We start from the raw sequence: 14,215 nt of genomic DNA on the forward strand, positions 1-14,215 counted from the left end.
TAACCGGAAAGGATGGTCAGGTGAGGCAGTCAAGCACCGCAAAGTCGATTCTTCGATATCTCCCATTCATAAAAAGAATCCAGCGGCTTTACATGCACGAGGAGACAGCCAAACAGATGACGTGGCACAAGTATGGGAAGAGATTCGTGGACGAAAACAAGAAGTTGAAGATGGGACATCCATCCGATGGTACGGCATGGAAGAACTTCGATACAAAACACCGCCTTAAGGCAGCCGAGGCTCGGAATGTCAGAATTGCGATAGCAACAGATGGCTTCAATCCATATGGTATGTCCAATGCCAATTACAGTTGCTGGCCCGTGTTTGTTATTCCGCTCAATCTCCCTCCCGGAGTCCTAATGACGAGGAAGACCATGTTTACGTCGCCGATCATTCCAGGCCCTCATTACAGGGGAAGAATTTGAGTGTCTACATGCAGCCGATTGTGGAAGATTTGAACCACTCTTGGCACCACGGGACATTGACGTACGACCGAGCATCGAAGACAAACTTCTACATGAGAGTTTGGTTGCAGTATACCATGCATGACATGCCCGGGTACGCCCTAACATGCGGATGGTGTACAGCTGGTAAGTGGCCATGCCCAGTGTGCAGGCATCGGCTTGAGTTCCTTTGGCTACAGAAGGGTCGCAAGTATGTTGCATTTGACACGAATCGACAGTTCCTCAAAAGGAGGCATCCATTTAGAGAAGACAAAAAGAACTTCAAGAAGGGCAAAGTTGTGCATGAAAAAAAAGATGTGCCGAAGTTTGATGGTACACTTGTTGAAGCCGAGCTACGTGCTCTCGTGCCTGCAGCGACGCCAACTGGCCATCAATTTGAGGGATATGGTGTAACGCACAACTGGACTCACGAGGCGGCCTTAACGAAGCTCGAGTATTACAAGGACCTCGAACTTCCCCATAACATCGATGTGATGCACACTGTAAAGAATGTCGCGGAGTCCATCTTTCACACATGCCTGAACATTCCCGGGAAGTCAAAGGATAATGTCAAGGCTAGAGTCGATGTTGAGATCCTCTGTGATAGGGAAAAATTACACATGAAGCGTCCTATTGGCCGTCAAAAGAATTGGTTCAAGCCGCATGCCAACTTCTGCCTTGATTCCATCCAAAAGAAGGAGGCATTCAGGTGGCTCAAATACGTCGTGATGTTCCCTGATGGTTATTGCTCGAATATGAGTAAGGGAGTTAATCTTTCGACGGGAAAAGTCACCGGGCTCAAGAGTCACGACTATCATATATGGATTCAGCGGCTCATGCCGGTGATGCTTCGAGGGTATATCCCCGAGAAAGTCTGGCGAGTGCTTGCGCAGTTGAGCCATTTCTTCCGCACGCTCTGTGCTAAGCAGATATGTCCCAAGGTTATTGCAAAGCTACAAGATACAATGCCGGAGTTGCTATGCAATTTGGAGATGATATTTCCGCCAGGCTTCTTTACTCCGATGGCACATCTCATTGTGCACCTCGCCAACGAGGCACTCTTGGGTGGCCCGGTGCAGTTTCGTTGGCAGTTCTGTATTGAGAGAGAGTTTAAGTATATTCGAAAGATAACTGGAAACAAGGCCAAGATTGAAGCATGCATAGCTGAGGCAATATGCCTTCGGGAGATGGCAGATGCCGCGACAACGTACTATCCCGATGATGTTCCCACTCAGCATAACCCGGTCACTCGTTACAATGTCGACGTGCCCGAGAATGACCCCAAGCTACAACTATTCCAATTCCCCGGTGGCAAGGCTGGTAAAGGAACAAAATATAAATTGGATAACGAAGAGAAGGATTGTATAATGCTATATGTGCTTATGAACATGGAGGAAGTGATCCCATTCGTAAGGTAAAATGGTGAACAAATTACTTTGCAGCTAGTAACCTCGTCTCGGTCTAATGCTTATTTTCTCCTTTCAGCGAATTCACGGATGAAATGTGGCCGTATGATGAATTGCCCCAAACCTCGGAGATGGACACTCTACTGAAAGAGGGTGCTCCCGGAATTAATAAAAACTTTGTGACATGGTTCATGGAAAAAGTAATTTCTAATCTTTCCTCTTACATTGCAACATGTGACTTGTCCCTCTTATTACACGTAACTAATGCACACAACAAATTTGAAATGTTCTTGTAGGGCCGTGAGAGAAACGTTGATATGATAGATGAGTTGAAATGTGTTTCCCAAGGTTGTAGCCGTGAGGTGACCAAGTATGAGAAGTATGATGTGAATGGGTTTCGCTTCCACACAGAGACGCACCAGAAGGGTCGGTCGAATCCCAAAACGATAAATACTAGGGTCTTCACCAAAGGAGCCAACAAGTTTGATTACTACGGAAGGTTACAAAGTGTATACGAGTTGACATTCAATCGTACGAACGTGCAACTCAATATCGTCGTGTTCAAGTGTCATTGGTTCGACCCAATAGGTGGACAGAGAAGTGATAAGTCCATTGGGTTAGTTGAAGTTAAGCCTTCAACCACCTATAGCGGAGCCGATGTCTTTGTTGTGGCTCACCAAGCCAAGCAAGTTTATTATTTGCCCTACCCATGCCAGAAAGCGGAACTCAAGGGTTGGGAAGTCGTCTTCCAGGTATCGCCACATGGTAACCTACCGATTCCCTCTGAGGATGATTACAACAACATTGACCCCGTGACATACGAGGGGATTTTCTATCAAGAGGAACAGGACGACGGGGAATATATTTTAGAACCGTTTGTTCAAGAGGACCTCGGGAACGATGCAGAAACTCGTGGTGAGTCAGTGGTGGATCTAAAGGACATATCTATGCTCGAGAAGTTACTTGAGGCGAATGACAATTATGATGAGCCTCCACCCGTCGACCCTTCAACTTTGTACTCACAAGATAGTGATAGTGATAGTGAGCCAGAGAAAGAGAAAGAGAAAGAGACGGAGTATGAGAGTGAGCGTGAGAGCGATGATGGCTGGTGAGGGTCTTTTATTCTTAGTATTTATTTGTCAACATGCTTCTTAATTGCATTGTGCCATTTATTCTTAGTATCTTCATTTTATTATGTCAACATGCTTCTTAATTGCATTGTGCCTTTTATTCTTAGTATCTTCATTTTATTATGTCAACATGCTTCTTAATTGCATTGTGCCTTTTATTCTTAGTATCTTCATTTTATTATGTCAACATGCTTCTTAATTGCATTGTGCCTTTTATTCTTAGTATCTTCATATAATATGTCTTTGTGCTTAACTGTTTTATTCTTCTCAATGCAGGTGACTGGACAATATGAGCAGCGGCAAGGCAGACTCCGAGAGCTTGCTTAAGACGCTGGCGCAGGTGAAGAGGAATATTCCTAGACCCACTAGACGGAGTGATCGAGCCCCGGTGCAAAATCCGCGTTACGCCGATGGTACCGATGGAGGACGAGGACGACGAGGTGGAGGACGAGGACGAGGAGGACGAGGTGGAGGACGAGGTGGAGGACGAGGTGGCGGTGGGGTACACATGGACTTTGACGAGCCACCCTCCGCTTCTGGTGACGTGGCTCCTGAGTTGTACCTAGAGGGTCTGTCTAGTGGGGACGTGGAGATGGAGACGAAGTCTACAAACGAGTCGGACTCTAGGGCTGAGTTGGAGGTGATGGAGGATGGGGGTGCGCCGAAGCCCTTGAAGATTCGTGGAGAAGCTAGAGTCCCCGATGCGAGGAAGGAGCCGAAGACCCATGATGACAAGGCCCTTATCATTCCTTCGAGCGATGAGTAAGTGTACTACTTCAGAAATTTCGAACATGTATTTTCATCTTGGGCATAATAAACAATTTGGCATGTGTACTAATGTGTGATTTATTTGCGACAATCGGACATGGGATGCCAAGCCCCCGCATGCCTAACAGCTTGCTTGGGGCTACGATTAAGAAGTTACGGCGCGGCGAGATACACTCCCCTTAGCACGGTCCCCGGTGGCGCGACGAAGCTAGCCACTACTTGGGCGGACTATGAGGATGCCCCTGCCGTAGGCTTCGCGACGATTCTTTGAGGCTGTGACCACCAAGTTCTGGGTAAGGCATATATTTCTCGAGCACCGTTCATAGTTAATGACCCTAATGTGCTAACTCATGACTTTCACAACTGATTTATGCATGATTGAAGTGCTTCTATCGTGTGGACCCGGAGCATGAGACGCAGGCGCGTCTCACTTTGCGTGGCGCTTGCGAGAGGTTGACACCGCAGCAGTGGTACAACCAAAAGTTCACCAGCGCTAGTGCCTTCTGGGCTAACAAGGGTAAGAGGGTCAAGAAGGAGTACTATGTTGGTAACCGGCCTACGGAGGAATGGGCAATGACCATTGAGGAGTACATGTCGGTGAGTAAAATGTCAATGAGCTTCTACATTGCTGCTAAGTTTTCATTGAATTATCTTGAGCTGAGTATTGCGTTTTCAGGTTTGACCCGAGTGGGCCGAGCAGCATAGGGAGGCATGGGAGGAGCTGATTAGGGCGAGGTGGCTCAGGCAGGACGAGGAGTTTGCAGCCGTGTCGAGGCGTAACATGGAGAACCGAGCCACCCCGTGGCACACACTGCGCGGGAAACCGCGACTACACCCGCTTCAAGGGGAAAAAGGTATGTATATACATGGAACGACCTTCTTTCATTTCCCGTCATGTCTCATTTGTGGTACGCTTAACTTTTCTTTTTGCGATGCAGGTGGCCGAGGCACCACCTAGGGTGGTGCTTCATGATGCCCAGATATATGACATGATGCGGACGAAGCAGAAGCCCAATCCCGCATTGCCTCAGCCACAGTACTACGGCAATGCCAAGGCCGCCAAGGAGGACTACTGCGACATGGTCAAGTCTCGTCACCCCGAGGTGGATGACCCCTTGAGCATTCCGGTCGACGAGGAGTCGTTGGTCTTGTCGGGGCACGGGCGTCCGCATGGCCGTTTCCCCTTTCTGAATAAGGCGGTCAAGCCTACCCCAGCCACAAGCTACACGCTTCTCAAGCATACCCTCACCGCCGACAGCCCCCAGCCTCGTCCACGGCATGCTCGTCCACCCGCCTACGATGTAAGTTTTCCTCATTTTCATCCTCTTTCCGGTTTTCCTTCCTACATGGCTAAGTGTTGACGAGATTCATTGTTTCTGAAATTGTAGCCTGAGTTTGAGGCGGCCTTCGAAGCCTGTAATGAAGCGTATCAGCAGGCCGATGCGCAGTGGAATAGGCAGAATACGGCCTACATGGCGTATATAGGAGTAAGTCTGAATCTTTCTTCTCGCGCAAGTAGATGACAAGTCTCAGTTTGATGCTTTATTTCTGCAAAGCCTAACTTGTAACCTATCTTGCAGGAAATGATGATCTCTATGTCTACTGGTACACCGCCACCGGCTCGAGTTACCGTGGCGGGGGACATGCCTATCATGCCATCGAGGGCAGCTTTCGCTGCGACTTACTACGGATCCACACCGGAGGTAAGTTCTTTGCCAAACCGGTAGTTACCACTTGTCTTTGCCTCGCAAGTTGCTAACATGTAGGGAACATGTAGGGAACGGGATGGTCCGGGAACCAGGCATCACCGGGTGGGCGCGAGGTCACACCGGTTCATGAAGGTGGTCGGTCTCCTGGGCGTTCTGCTGGTGCCTCTCCGTCGACTACTCCTGGGACTACTCCCGGTGCCTCTCCGTCGACTTCTCCTGGGCGTAGCACCGGTCCTTCTCCAGGTGGTTCTTCTGCAGCTTCTACCGGAGCGCAACAGCTGCTCGTTTCGCCAACGATGTGGGCGGACACACCCCGCCCGGTTCCTTCCTCCGCTAGTCAGCTTAGAACTAGGGTTTGCTTGCTACTACTATGTATTTGGATGACATGGCACTCTCCGCTCTCCGCTTGTATGCTATTATGTGCACCATGTATGGTATTATGTGGATTATATGATATTTATGTGAATTATGACGAATTTGGTCCATTTTGGATGAATTTGGACGAATTGGACCTGCTGAACTGAATTTGAAATGCAACAGGGAACAGAAAATGAAACTGGGAAAAGAAAAAAAAAAGTGTGCAAGGCCTACGCCGACGGCATTGCCGTCGGCATAGACTCTGACATGGACCATATGGTCAGGTCTATGCCGCCGGCAATGCCGTCGGCGTAGGCCTTGCGTCCGGACGGCCGCCACGTGGCCATGCCATGCACGTCCCTATGCCGAGGGGTTGCCCTCGGCGTAGAGGCCCACCCAGCTACACCGGCTCGCGCCACGTCGCCCGTTCGTCGCCGGGCCGCTGCCGTACGCCGAGGGCAGGCCGTCGGCGTCTGCCGACGCGCCGTTAACGGTGACGACGCGCCGCCAGGAGACGCCGAAGGCAGCGACGCCGAGGGGCCCTCCTGGCCGTCGGCGTAGGTCGCGTACGCCGAGGGCCAGCCGTACGCCGACGGCGAGGCTGGCTACGCCGAGGGACCTATATACCGAGGCTCTACGCCGAGGGCTGCCGTCGGCGTAGCCTACGCCGAGGGCCAGGCGCGGCTACGCCGAGGGCAGCTGGTCGTCGGCACCTCGGGGGATTCCTGTAGTGCTTGCAGTAATCCCAAACCTTTATACCTCTAGCTAGCTAGCTAGTCTGGTGAACAAATTCAAAATAGTATGTCCAAACTGTTGATAGGTTCTTAATTTGATCAGCTCGAGAAGGAGACTTAATACCACCGACATTGTTTTACCAAGGTTAATCGTTTTTACCTTACTAGGAAACATACCCGTGCGTTGCAACGGGAAAATAAAGAACTTTCTGTCAGGATTGCATCCACCACCTACTCTATCCGTCGCTTCAACCAGACCACCCGGTACATGCATCAGTCCCATCAGAACCATCCACTGTCACGGCAACGACCCCTCTATGCTAAGGCCTTCGCCTACCTCAGGTGTGGGCAGAGGACGCATCTGAACAAGTTCAAACCAATGGGGATGAGTGGGGATGCAGATTTGTGGTTCTCGTTCTGTCATCCGCTGCCTCTAACATTGATGGCACCTATGCATGAAACAACCTTTTGTAATAATATGTATATGATGCAATTACATAAATTGTGAGCATTTAAAATGTTCTAATATAAGGTCTTCTATAATTTTATAGTCTCCGGGATGCAAAAAAATCACTTTTGAATTCACCTACTTTTAAATAAAAACTTGATTTTGAATTTTGTAAGAAAAAGTTATACTACCTTCCCATCTCAAAATAAGTGGCTCAACTTTTTCTACATGGTTTAATGCGTAGATACATGCGTACCTACTAAAGTTGAGTCATTTATTTTTAGGACAGAGGGAGTATTGAAAATTGCTACGAATATTTTAGAATATATTGTTATGGTGTTGCATTGAACGAGGAAACCCTTGCAAAAAAATTCACTATTTTATGTTGAATTTTAAACTTCAAATTAACACAGATTTGATTTGCTGATTTGAAACAGAAAAAAATATTATTTATATAAAGGAAGTAGGACCGGTGTTACCTGTTTGCTCCAAAAATATCAGCAAACTAAAATCCATGAAAAAAATATCCTACATCCATGAATAAAATCTCTTTACAGGCTCTCTAATCAACTTAGGAAACGTGTCCAAGTGTAAACTCTCGCGCCTAGCAAGTGATCGAGTCGGCAGCCTTGTTGCATTTTCTCTTTGTCTGTTACTTGGCAGTCGTCAATTGCATCCAGGACAGTTAATTTCTAGGATGATCCGTCTAGGACATTGGGCGATCATTATTCATGAGTTTGACACACAGAAACGTAGCTTTACCCTCAGCTTGGCCTCGGAGCAGTTCTAGATGGAGTTACAGGGAGCCAGCATACAACATATCTGTCAGGTCGCGGGGCAATCATACCAGCACCACCTCAGCACCACCTCTGTGTTCCCTCTTGAAGGAGCCGTCGATCGATGTTTAATCTGATCCAGCCTTCCGCCGCTGGAGCCGTCCAGCAGGGAACGCTATCCACATAGAGGTTGCTCCCAATTGCGGTGCAGTGCATAGGTGTACTGCTCGGACTTGAATTTTACCAGGTTGAACGTTGTAGGTCTGACTGACGAAGGAAACGACTATAGGGTTTCGTCGACTCATCGATCCGATCTGCTTTAGATGACCTGCAACACACGATGAAAGCTGGACATGATAGGCTTCTAGTGCTTCTGGCTACACTCGCCGTCTTCTGCGCTGACGTGACCCTGCGGTTCCTACCTACGCGGGCTTCACGCCGGCGGTTCCTGGTCTGGCTAACTTAGAAGGGTCGAGGGCCTAGCTGGCTAGCTGCTTAATTGTCACTGGCCTAGGCACGCCCGTCGCCGCCAGCGGACCGATCTCGGCTCCTCCATCTCGTCCTATATTTATACACGGAACCAGGATCTGGGAGCTAGAGAACGTACGCAATACTACATGCAATCGGTTAGATGTAGAGTCGTTTTCCTCTACGGGGGCCTAATCGAACACGCGTGGACGGACGAAGGCGCATATGTAAAACAGACGAAAGCATAAAAAGTGGGACGAAACCACGGAAACGCTTCGTATTTTATTATTAGGTATAGATTCATAATAAAGAAGATGAAATCGCCTAGTTAATTAGTGTAAAATCTGATAAAAACAGTTATAAACATCAAAACATGCATGTCCAAGAAAGGACACTAACCCACTACTCATATTCGGGACATTGATCACGAATATGCATGCATAATTGGTTTTGACTTATATATTGTTTATTACAAGAGTGGATGGTCCTGAACCGGTCGTACATCCATCATGCGGATTACGGAATGTAAGCCCATATAGAATAGAACCATACAGACATGACATCTGTGGAAGATTCCATTACTCGTAAAAACCACTATCATTAGTTGATAACCACAGGCGCGGGCCGGACAGCCACCCGAGGTGATGGCCGGTGCAGGTGCAGCGGGCGGACCGAACCCATGATCACCGGCCACGGAGGTACGACGACGGTGGTAATTCCCAGCCCCTGCATGCGCATGCGCATGTTCCTGTGCCAGTGCCTGTGACTCCAAGTAAAACTAAAAAAGGCCCAGGCGCCAACACCACCGTGCTCTGTCGGCCAACATCTCGATCGATCGGCCGGGCGGCGGGGCCTAGCCTAGCCACGCTAGTGCGGCGTCGCGCTCCCGGCGGTCGACACGTCCGCCGGGTACACCTGTTCCAGATTGGGAAATGATGATGGGTCGCGCCCGACCTGCCGTTGTTGTACCCTGGCTGACAGTTGCATGTCGGAAAACGATCGAGTGGGAGGATGCAAAATGCAGGCCCAACCGCTACATGCGCGCACACTACTCTCCCGTACGTACTACCTGCCTCGTCGAGTAGTACCGATGCTTGGCCGGGTCAGGAACTTGTTTGCTGATGATCCCCTTGACTCGCTAGTACTGTTCGAAATACATGGAGAAATACGTCTACTTTAAACTCTGAACTCCAAGTTTCAGGTTGGGCGAAATTAACCCTAAAGTTTAAGGGCTCCTTTGATTTAAAGGATAGAAAAATCATAGGAATAGGAAATGCATATGATTGAAATGGCATGTCTATTTGAATCCTATAGGAAGATGAAGTTTGTTTGATTGTAGCAAAGGAATTTTTTCATGAGGTATGAGCTAATGGTTTTTTCCTATAGGAATTACACTACAAGATTCCTATAGGAATTTTTCCTATAGGATATGTTCCTATGAATCAAACAACATGTATAGGAAATTTTCCCATAGGAACCAAATCCTACACAATTCCTATGCAAATCCTTTGAATCAAAGGAGCCCTAAATTCTTGTTGTTTGCACCCTAAATTAGACCCTAGGGTCTGCCCCTTCTTTTCAATATATTCAGGTGAGAAACATCTCCCTCCCGGTGAAAATTCGAAAGAAAAAACTAGGAGCGGGCAGCATCATTGGCAGGTAGCCACTGAACCGAGCGGCGACTGCCTCCAGTAGCAAATGGCCATGGAATCGAGTGGCGACGGCCCGTGCAGTTCGTGGATTTGAGCTTGGCCACTGGATGAGGTCGGTGAAACTAATTATTTGGCCATGCTGGCACGGCTTCGGCGTCTCCTAAATGACGACGGGAGCGTGGAATCAAGCTAGTCATGATTGTGATCGACTGGAAACCTACAACCATCTTCTTTTTCTTTCCGTGTTTTCGAGCACCGCTCGACGCATTCGTGATCCCCGCCGTCATCTTCACGTTGGGCTTCCTCTGCAAGTTCAATGTTTGGAATAAAGCTTTCGTTTTACAAAGTTTAAAGCGACATGAATTCGAAGTTGGAGGTTCATTTCGTCAACCTCTGCGAGTTCAATGTAGCTTTTTTCCTTCTGTAAAAGCACTAGCAGCTCAGGACTCCTCGCTAGCTGCCGCTGGTTGTGTACTGGGACGGTGGCACGCCGACGCAAGGGAAAGCATTCCAAGGCATTCAACGTGCAGTCTCCCACGTTAATAAAACAAAGGAAAAGGTTAAGAAGACACCGAAAACTCGCAGGACTCCATGACCACCTGTCCACCAAACACAAAAGAAATGGACGAGCAAAGAAGGACGACGGGATCGTACGCTTGTACCCTCCACTCCACCCGCCCCCGACAAATCCCACTGCAAAATGGGCCACCCCTGCGACCACCGATCCGCTCGCCGCGATATAAATAAGCGCGCCGGCCGCAGCCCTCTTCGTGTTCAGCCCGGCTAGCCAGCTCCTCTCCTCCACTTCACTCGTGCACACTGCACACGGCGGCAGCCAGCCAGGTGGACGCAGGCGCTCGGGTGGGTCACTAGCCAGGTCGCAATGAGGCAGCTCATCCGCCGGCTCTCCCGCGTCGGCGACGACTCCTCCTCGCCCCCGACGTCCCCGGCGAAGCGGCGGGGTGGGAAGGCGGCGGTGCCGCCGCAGGGGCACGTGCCGGTGCACGTCGGGGACGGGAGCGACGCCGAGCGGTTCCTGGTGCGGGCCGAGCTGCTCGGGCGCCCGGCGCTCGCTGAGCTCCTCGGCCGCGCCGCGCAGGAGTACGGCTACGACCACCAGGGCCCGCTCCGGATCCCCTGCTCCCCCGCCGCCTTCCGCGCCGCGCTCGCCTCCGTCGCCGGCGACGGCTGCTAGCTAGCCAGCGAATGGGCGAGAGGGCTCCGGGTTGCAGGAGCTCCATCCGCCCGAACCCAGCCCAGGCGCGCGCGGCCCGGTTTAGCTCTCGCACGGGACCCGCCTTGTGTGCATGCCACCGCCTGGAAGCTGGAAGATTAGCTTTGGGTTTCGCATTTCTTTTCTTTTTCCGGTTATCGTTCGGTGTAATGTACCACCTGAAACGGCTGTTTGGCTAGAAAACGGCAGTGTACTACTAGATGTACTCTACCCAACTGGACTGCTTTTAACGATCGATGCACTCTCTACTTCCATAGTTTAAAATGCAGTGCTCCTCTCCCACCTGCGTTGCTTGGAAAGTTGGAAACAGTTCGGCCGAGTTTGGTTTCTCCTGAACTGGTTTCCCAAAAGAAATCGATCTATTTGGTTTGCCTCGCACAGTTTTCTTTTTACACCGCATGAGTTTTAAAGCAGCCCAAATATTGGGCTCGCCAGGCACGATTGACCATGCTGTTGGCGAGTGCAACATACCCTCTCCTCTGCACGTATTGTGAAGCATGGGGAGACGAGACAGTTCCGCCCTTAACTTTCCACTTCTCCCCTTCCCCGCCCAAAACCATCTTCTCACCTCTTCTACACCTCTGCTCGCCAAGGCCGACGATCCTCCACTCGCACTTCTATCGCGAAAGCCCCTCGCCATGCGCAAGCACGCATTGAACTAGATTTAAAGGGCTCATTTAAAGGTTGTGGGAACATGAAGCTAGTTCGAGTTGGCGAAGGCTCTGAGAGCTCCTTAGCTGGTGTGCGAGCGGCCACGCGTGACAAAGGCTAAGACAACGATGGTCTCATCGGAGGCCGGGACCTCGAGTGCGGTCGCGGGGAGGGCGCAAGCTTTCATTGGGACAACCCTTGCCGACTTGGCTGGCATTTTTCCACCGCTAGGGCTGCCCGCATCGCTGCCACGATGGCTTTCGTCCACGACCCCGGGAGCTTCATCGCATGCTTCTGGGTCATCATCGGCCGCGACGACACCGGATTTCTCCATTGTAAGTTCTTGATCTTCTAGATTGGATATGCGATTAGAGTTTTTTTCGGAGGTTACCGACAGTTAATTTAGCCTCTCCGGCATCCGTACATCCTTTTAAGTTCTTCTTTGTAACTCTAAATACTAGACTCGATGTAGATTCGCTCCGATAAGGTTTGGTTTGAGTTGGATTTGATTTTTCCCAATTTGGGATTATACTTTGTGCGGATGTTACATCGGTGCATTCTCCCAATTGGGAAATGCGTACATGTCCATGGCATTGCATAGCATGATCATAGCAAGATCATGGTGGAGGTCCATTGCAAAACATTGCCATGCAATATCTTGATCATGCACAACATTGATAATGTCTTGATCATGCACAACATTGATAATGTCTTGATCATGCACAACATTGATAATGTCTTGATCATGCACGACATTGCTGCAATCATGCTCTTCAAAGCCATGGACATGAGCCGCACTCGCATGCACATGATCCTAGTGTTGTGCATTAGTTCTTTCGAGTGTGCACTTATTTGTCTAAGTCCATCTGCTGACAAGTTCGTCAAGTTGGAGTGCACCACACGGTTGTTATGGGGTTGGCATCCTCATGTTGAGGTAGACATCATTGGTGATGACAGTAGTCCGCATCGCTCGACTTGGACAGAAGACGACCGGTGATGAAGAGCTTGAGCAGTCTCACAGAGCGCTTCCCAAAACCCTAATTTGCCCTCTTCCGTACAGGATCATAAATGCGAGCGGTTCCGGAGACCCGCTCCCCCGTTCACCAGTGCACGTCGGGCGGGATGAAGTAGGCTACGGTGCCGACGCAAGCAGAGAGAAGCCGCAAAACCCTAAGTCGTGTATTAATTGGATGTATTTGAGTCGGTTACATGGGAATTCGTGAGCGACCTGGACCGACTAACCGTGACACGTCCGTCTAGAACTCTATTCATTTTAACTGAACTGTAAAAAGAAAAAAGTCTCATCTTAGAGGCTCAATCTACTCAACACTAGCGTGTGTCAAGTCGACATGGAGGAGCACTATACCACTTCTCTTATCGCTCACTTTATAACGTGGTCTTACTTCCTCTTAAGTTTTCATGCCAGACTAAACTTCTCACTTCTTACCACTCCTTTTTGAGCTGCCACCAATTTTATGCTTAAACTCATATATATAAGCTTCGGGATTTATAAAAAATGTGAAATACTACATGGGCCAAGCATTTAACCTATTATTTGAACATAAGTATCTAGGGAATAGATAATGTTGGGACATATTTTCGAGAAGGAGTGGAGTTTTCATCGGAAACACGGATTGTGCCATGGTTCTTGGGTGCGTTAAGCAGTCAGCAGAGACGTCGGCCCTGGCTGACCCTGTCCAAAGCTCAAATTGACTCCTCGAGCGGTGAGAGGCAGCGGGTTCAGAGCTTTGGGAGGAGCCACCCATTTGACCTTGGCCGGCTCCGGTTACCGACGAAGTGTCTTGTCACTTTGCTCGCTGACCGCGGAAAGTAACCAACGGGAGTCCGAGGCGGTAGTAGTGCAATTCAATCGGATTTTAGCTTTCAACGGTTACTGTTTCTGATCAGGTTGCCTTTGTTCATGTTATTGGCTAACAATGTGGCTTAAAGTTAATAGCATGCATCCAATATGGTCCAATCTTTTCAGCTTCACGGATAAAAGGGGCGAGCACCATCGCCATTGCGGTCTCACTCTCGCACGAGGAAGAAATCATAGTACGAAAGCAACGGCTGGGTAATTAACACTCTCGATCAGTCTGATTCACTGCTTGTGCGGTTTATCGGGAATGAATCTGTCGCTTCGCGATATATTTATCGCCTCCCTCCACAGTCGAGGGGCGAGCGACCGGCGGTTGATGTCGTCCGTGCGTGGCTAGTGGCAGGTGCACGGGGTCACAGTCACCGGCGATCTTCCTGACGAGACGGTAAAATCTGCGGCGTCGCGATGCTGCTGAGTCGTCGTCGTCTCGTCGGCTTGCTTCTGGCAGGCGGTGCCTAGCATAGCCCCTAGAGCCCGTAGGTTCGTGCCCGTGAACGATCCGGCGGTGGCTCGCCGCTAGTCTCCGCAGGGAGAGGACAAGCGATCTTCCTTGGGGACTG

The 14,215-nt window shown here is 49.8% G+C and overlaps 1 protein-coding gene across 1 annotated transcript; it reads left to right on the forward strand.

The window, feature by feature from the left end:
- The first annotated feature begins 10,669 nt into the window (after positions 1-10,669).
- On the forward strand, positions 10,670-11,405 carry LOC127348562 (auxin-responsive protein SAUR71-like). Its single transcript, XM_051374548.2, has one exon. It carries the CDS (start codon positions 10,775-10,777, stop codon positions 11,084-11,086), a length of 312 nt encoding a protein of 103 aa, XP_051230508.1. The 5' UTR covers positions 10,670-10,774; the 3' UTR covers positions 11,087-11,405.
- The last annotated feature ends 2,810 nt before the right edge of the window (positions 11,406-14,215 follow it).

Source organism: Lolium perenne, chromosome 4, assembly GCF_019359855.2.
Source record: "Lolium perenne isolate Kyuss_39 chromosome 4, Kyuss_2.0, whole genome shotgun sequence".
Classification (NCBI taxonomy): Eukaryota; Viridiplantae; Streptophyta; class Magnoliopsida; order Poales; family Poaceae; genus Lolium; species Lolium perenne.

Coding starts and splice junctions, on each gene's coding strand:
- LOC127348562 (XM_051374548.2), top strand. CDS start 10,775: ATGAGGCAGCTCATCCGCCGGCTCTCCCGCGTCGGCGACGACTCCTCC.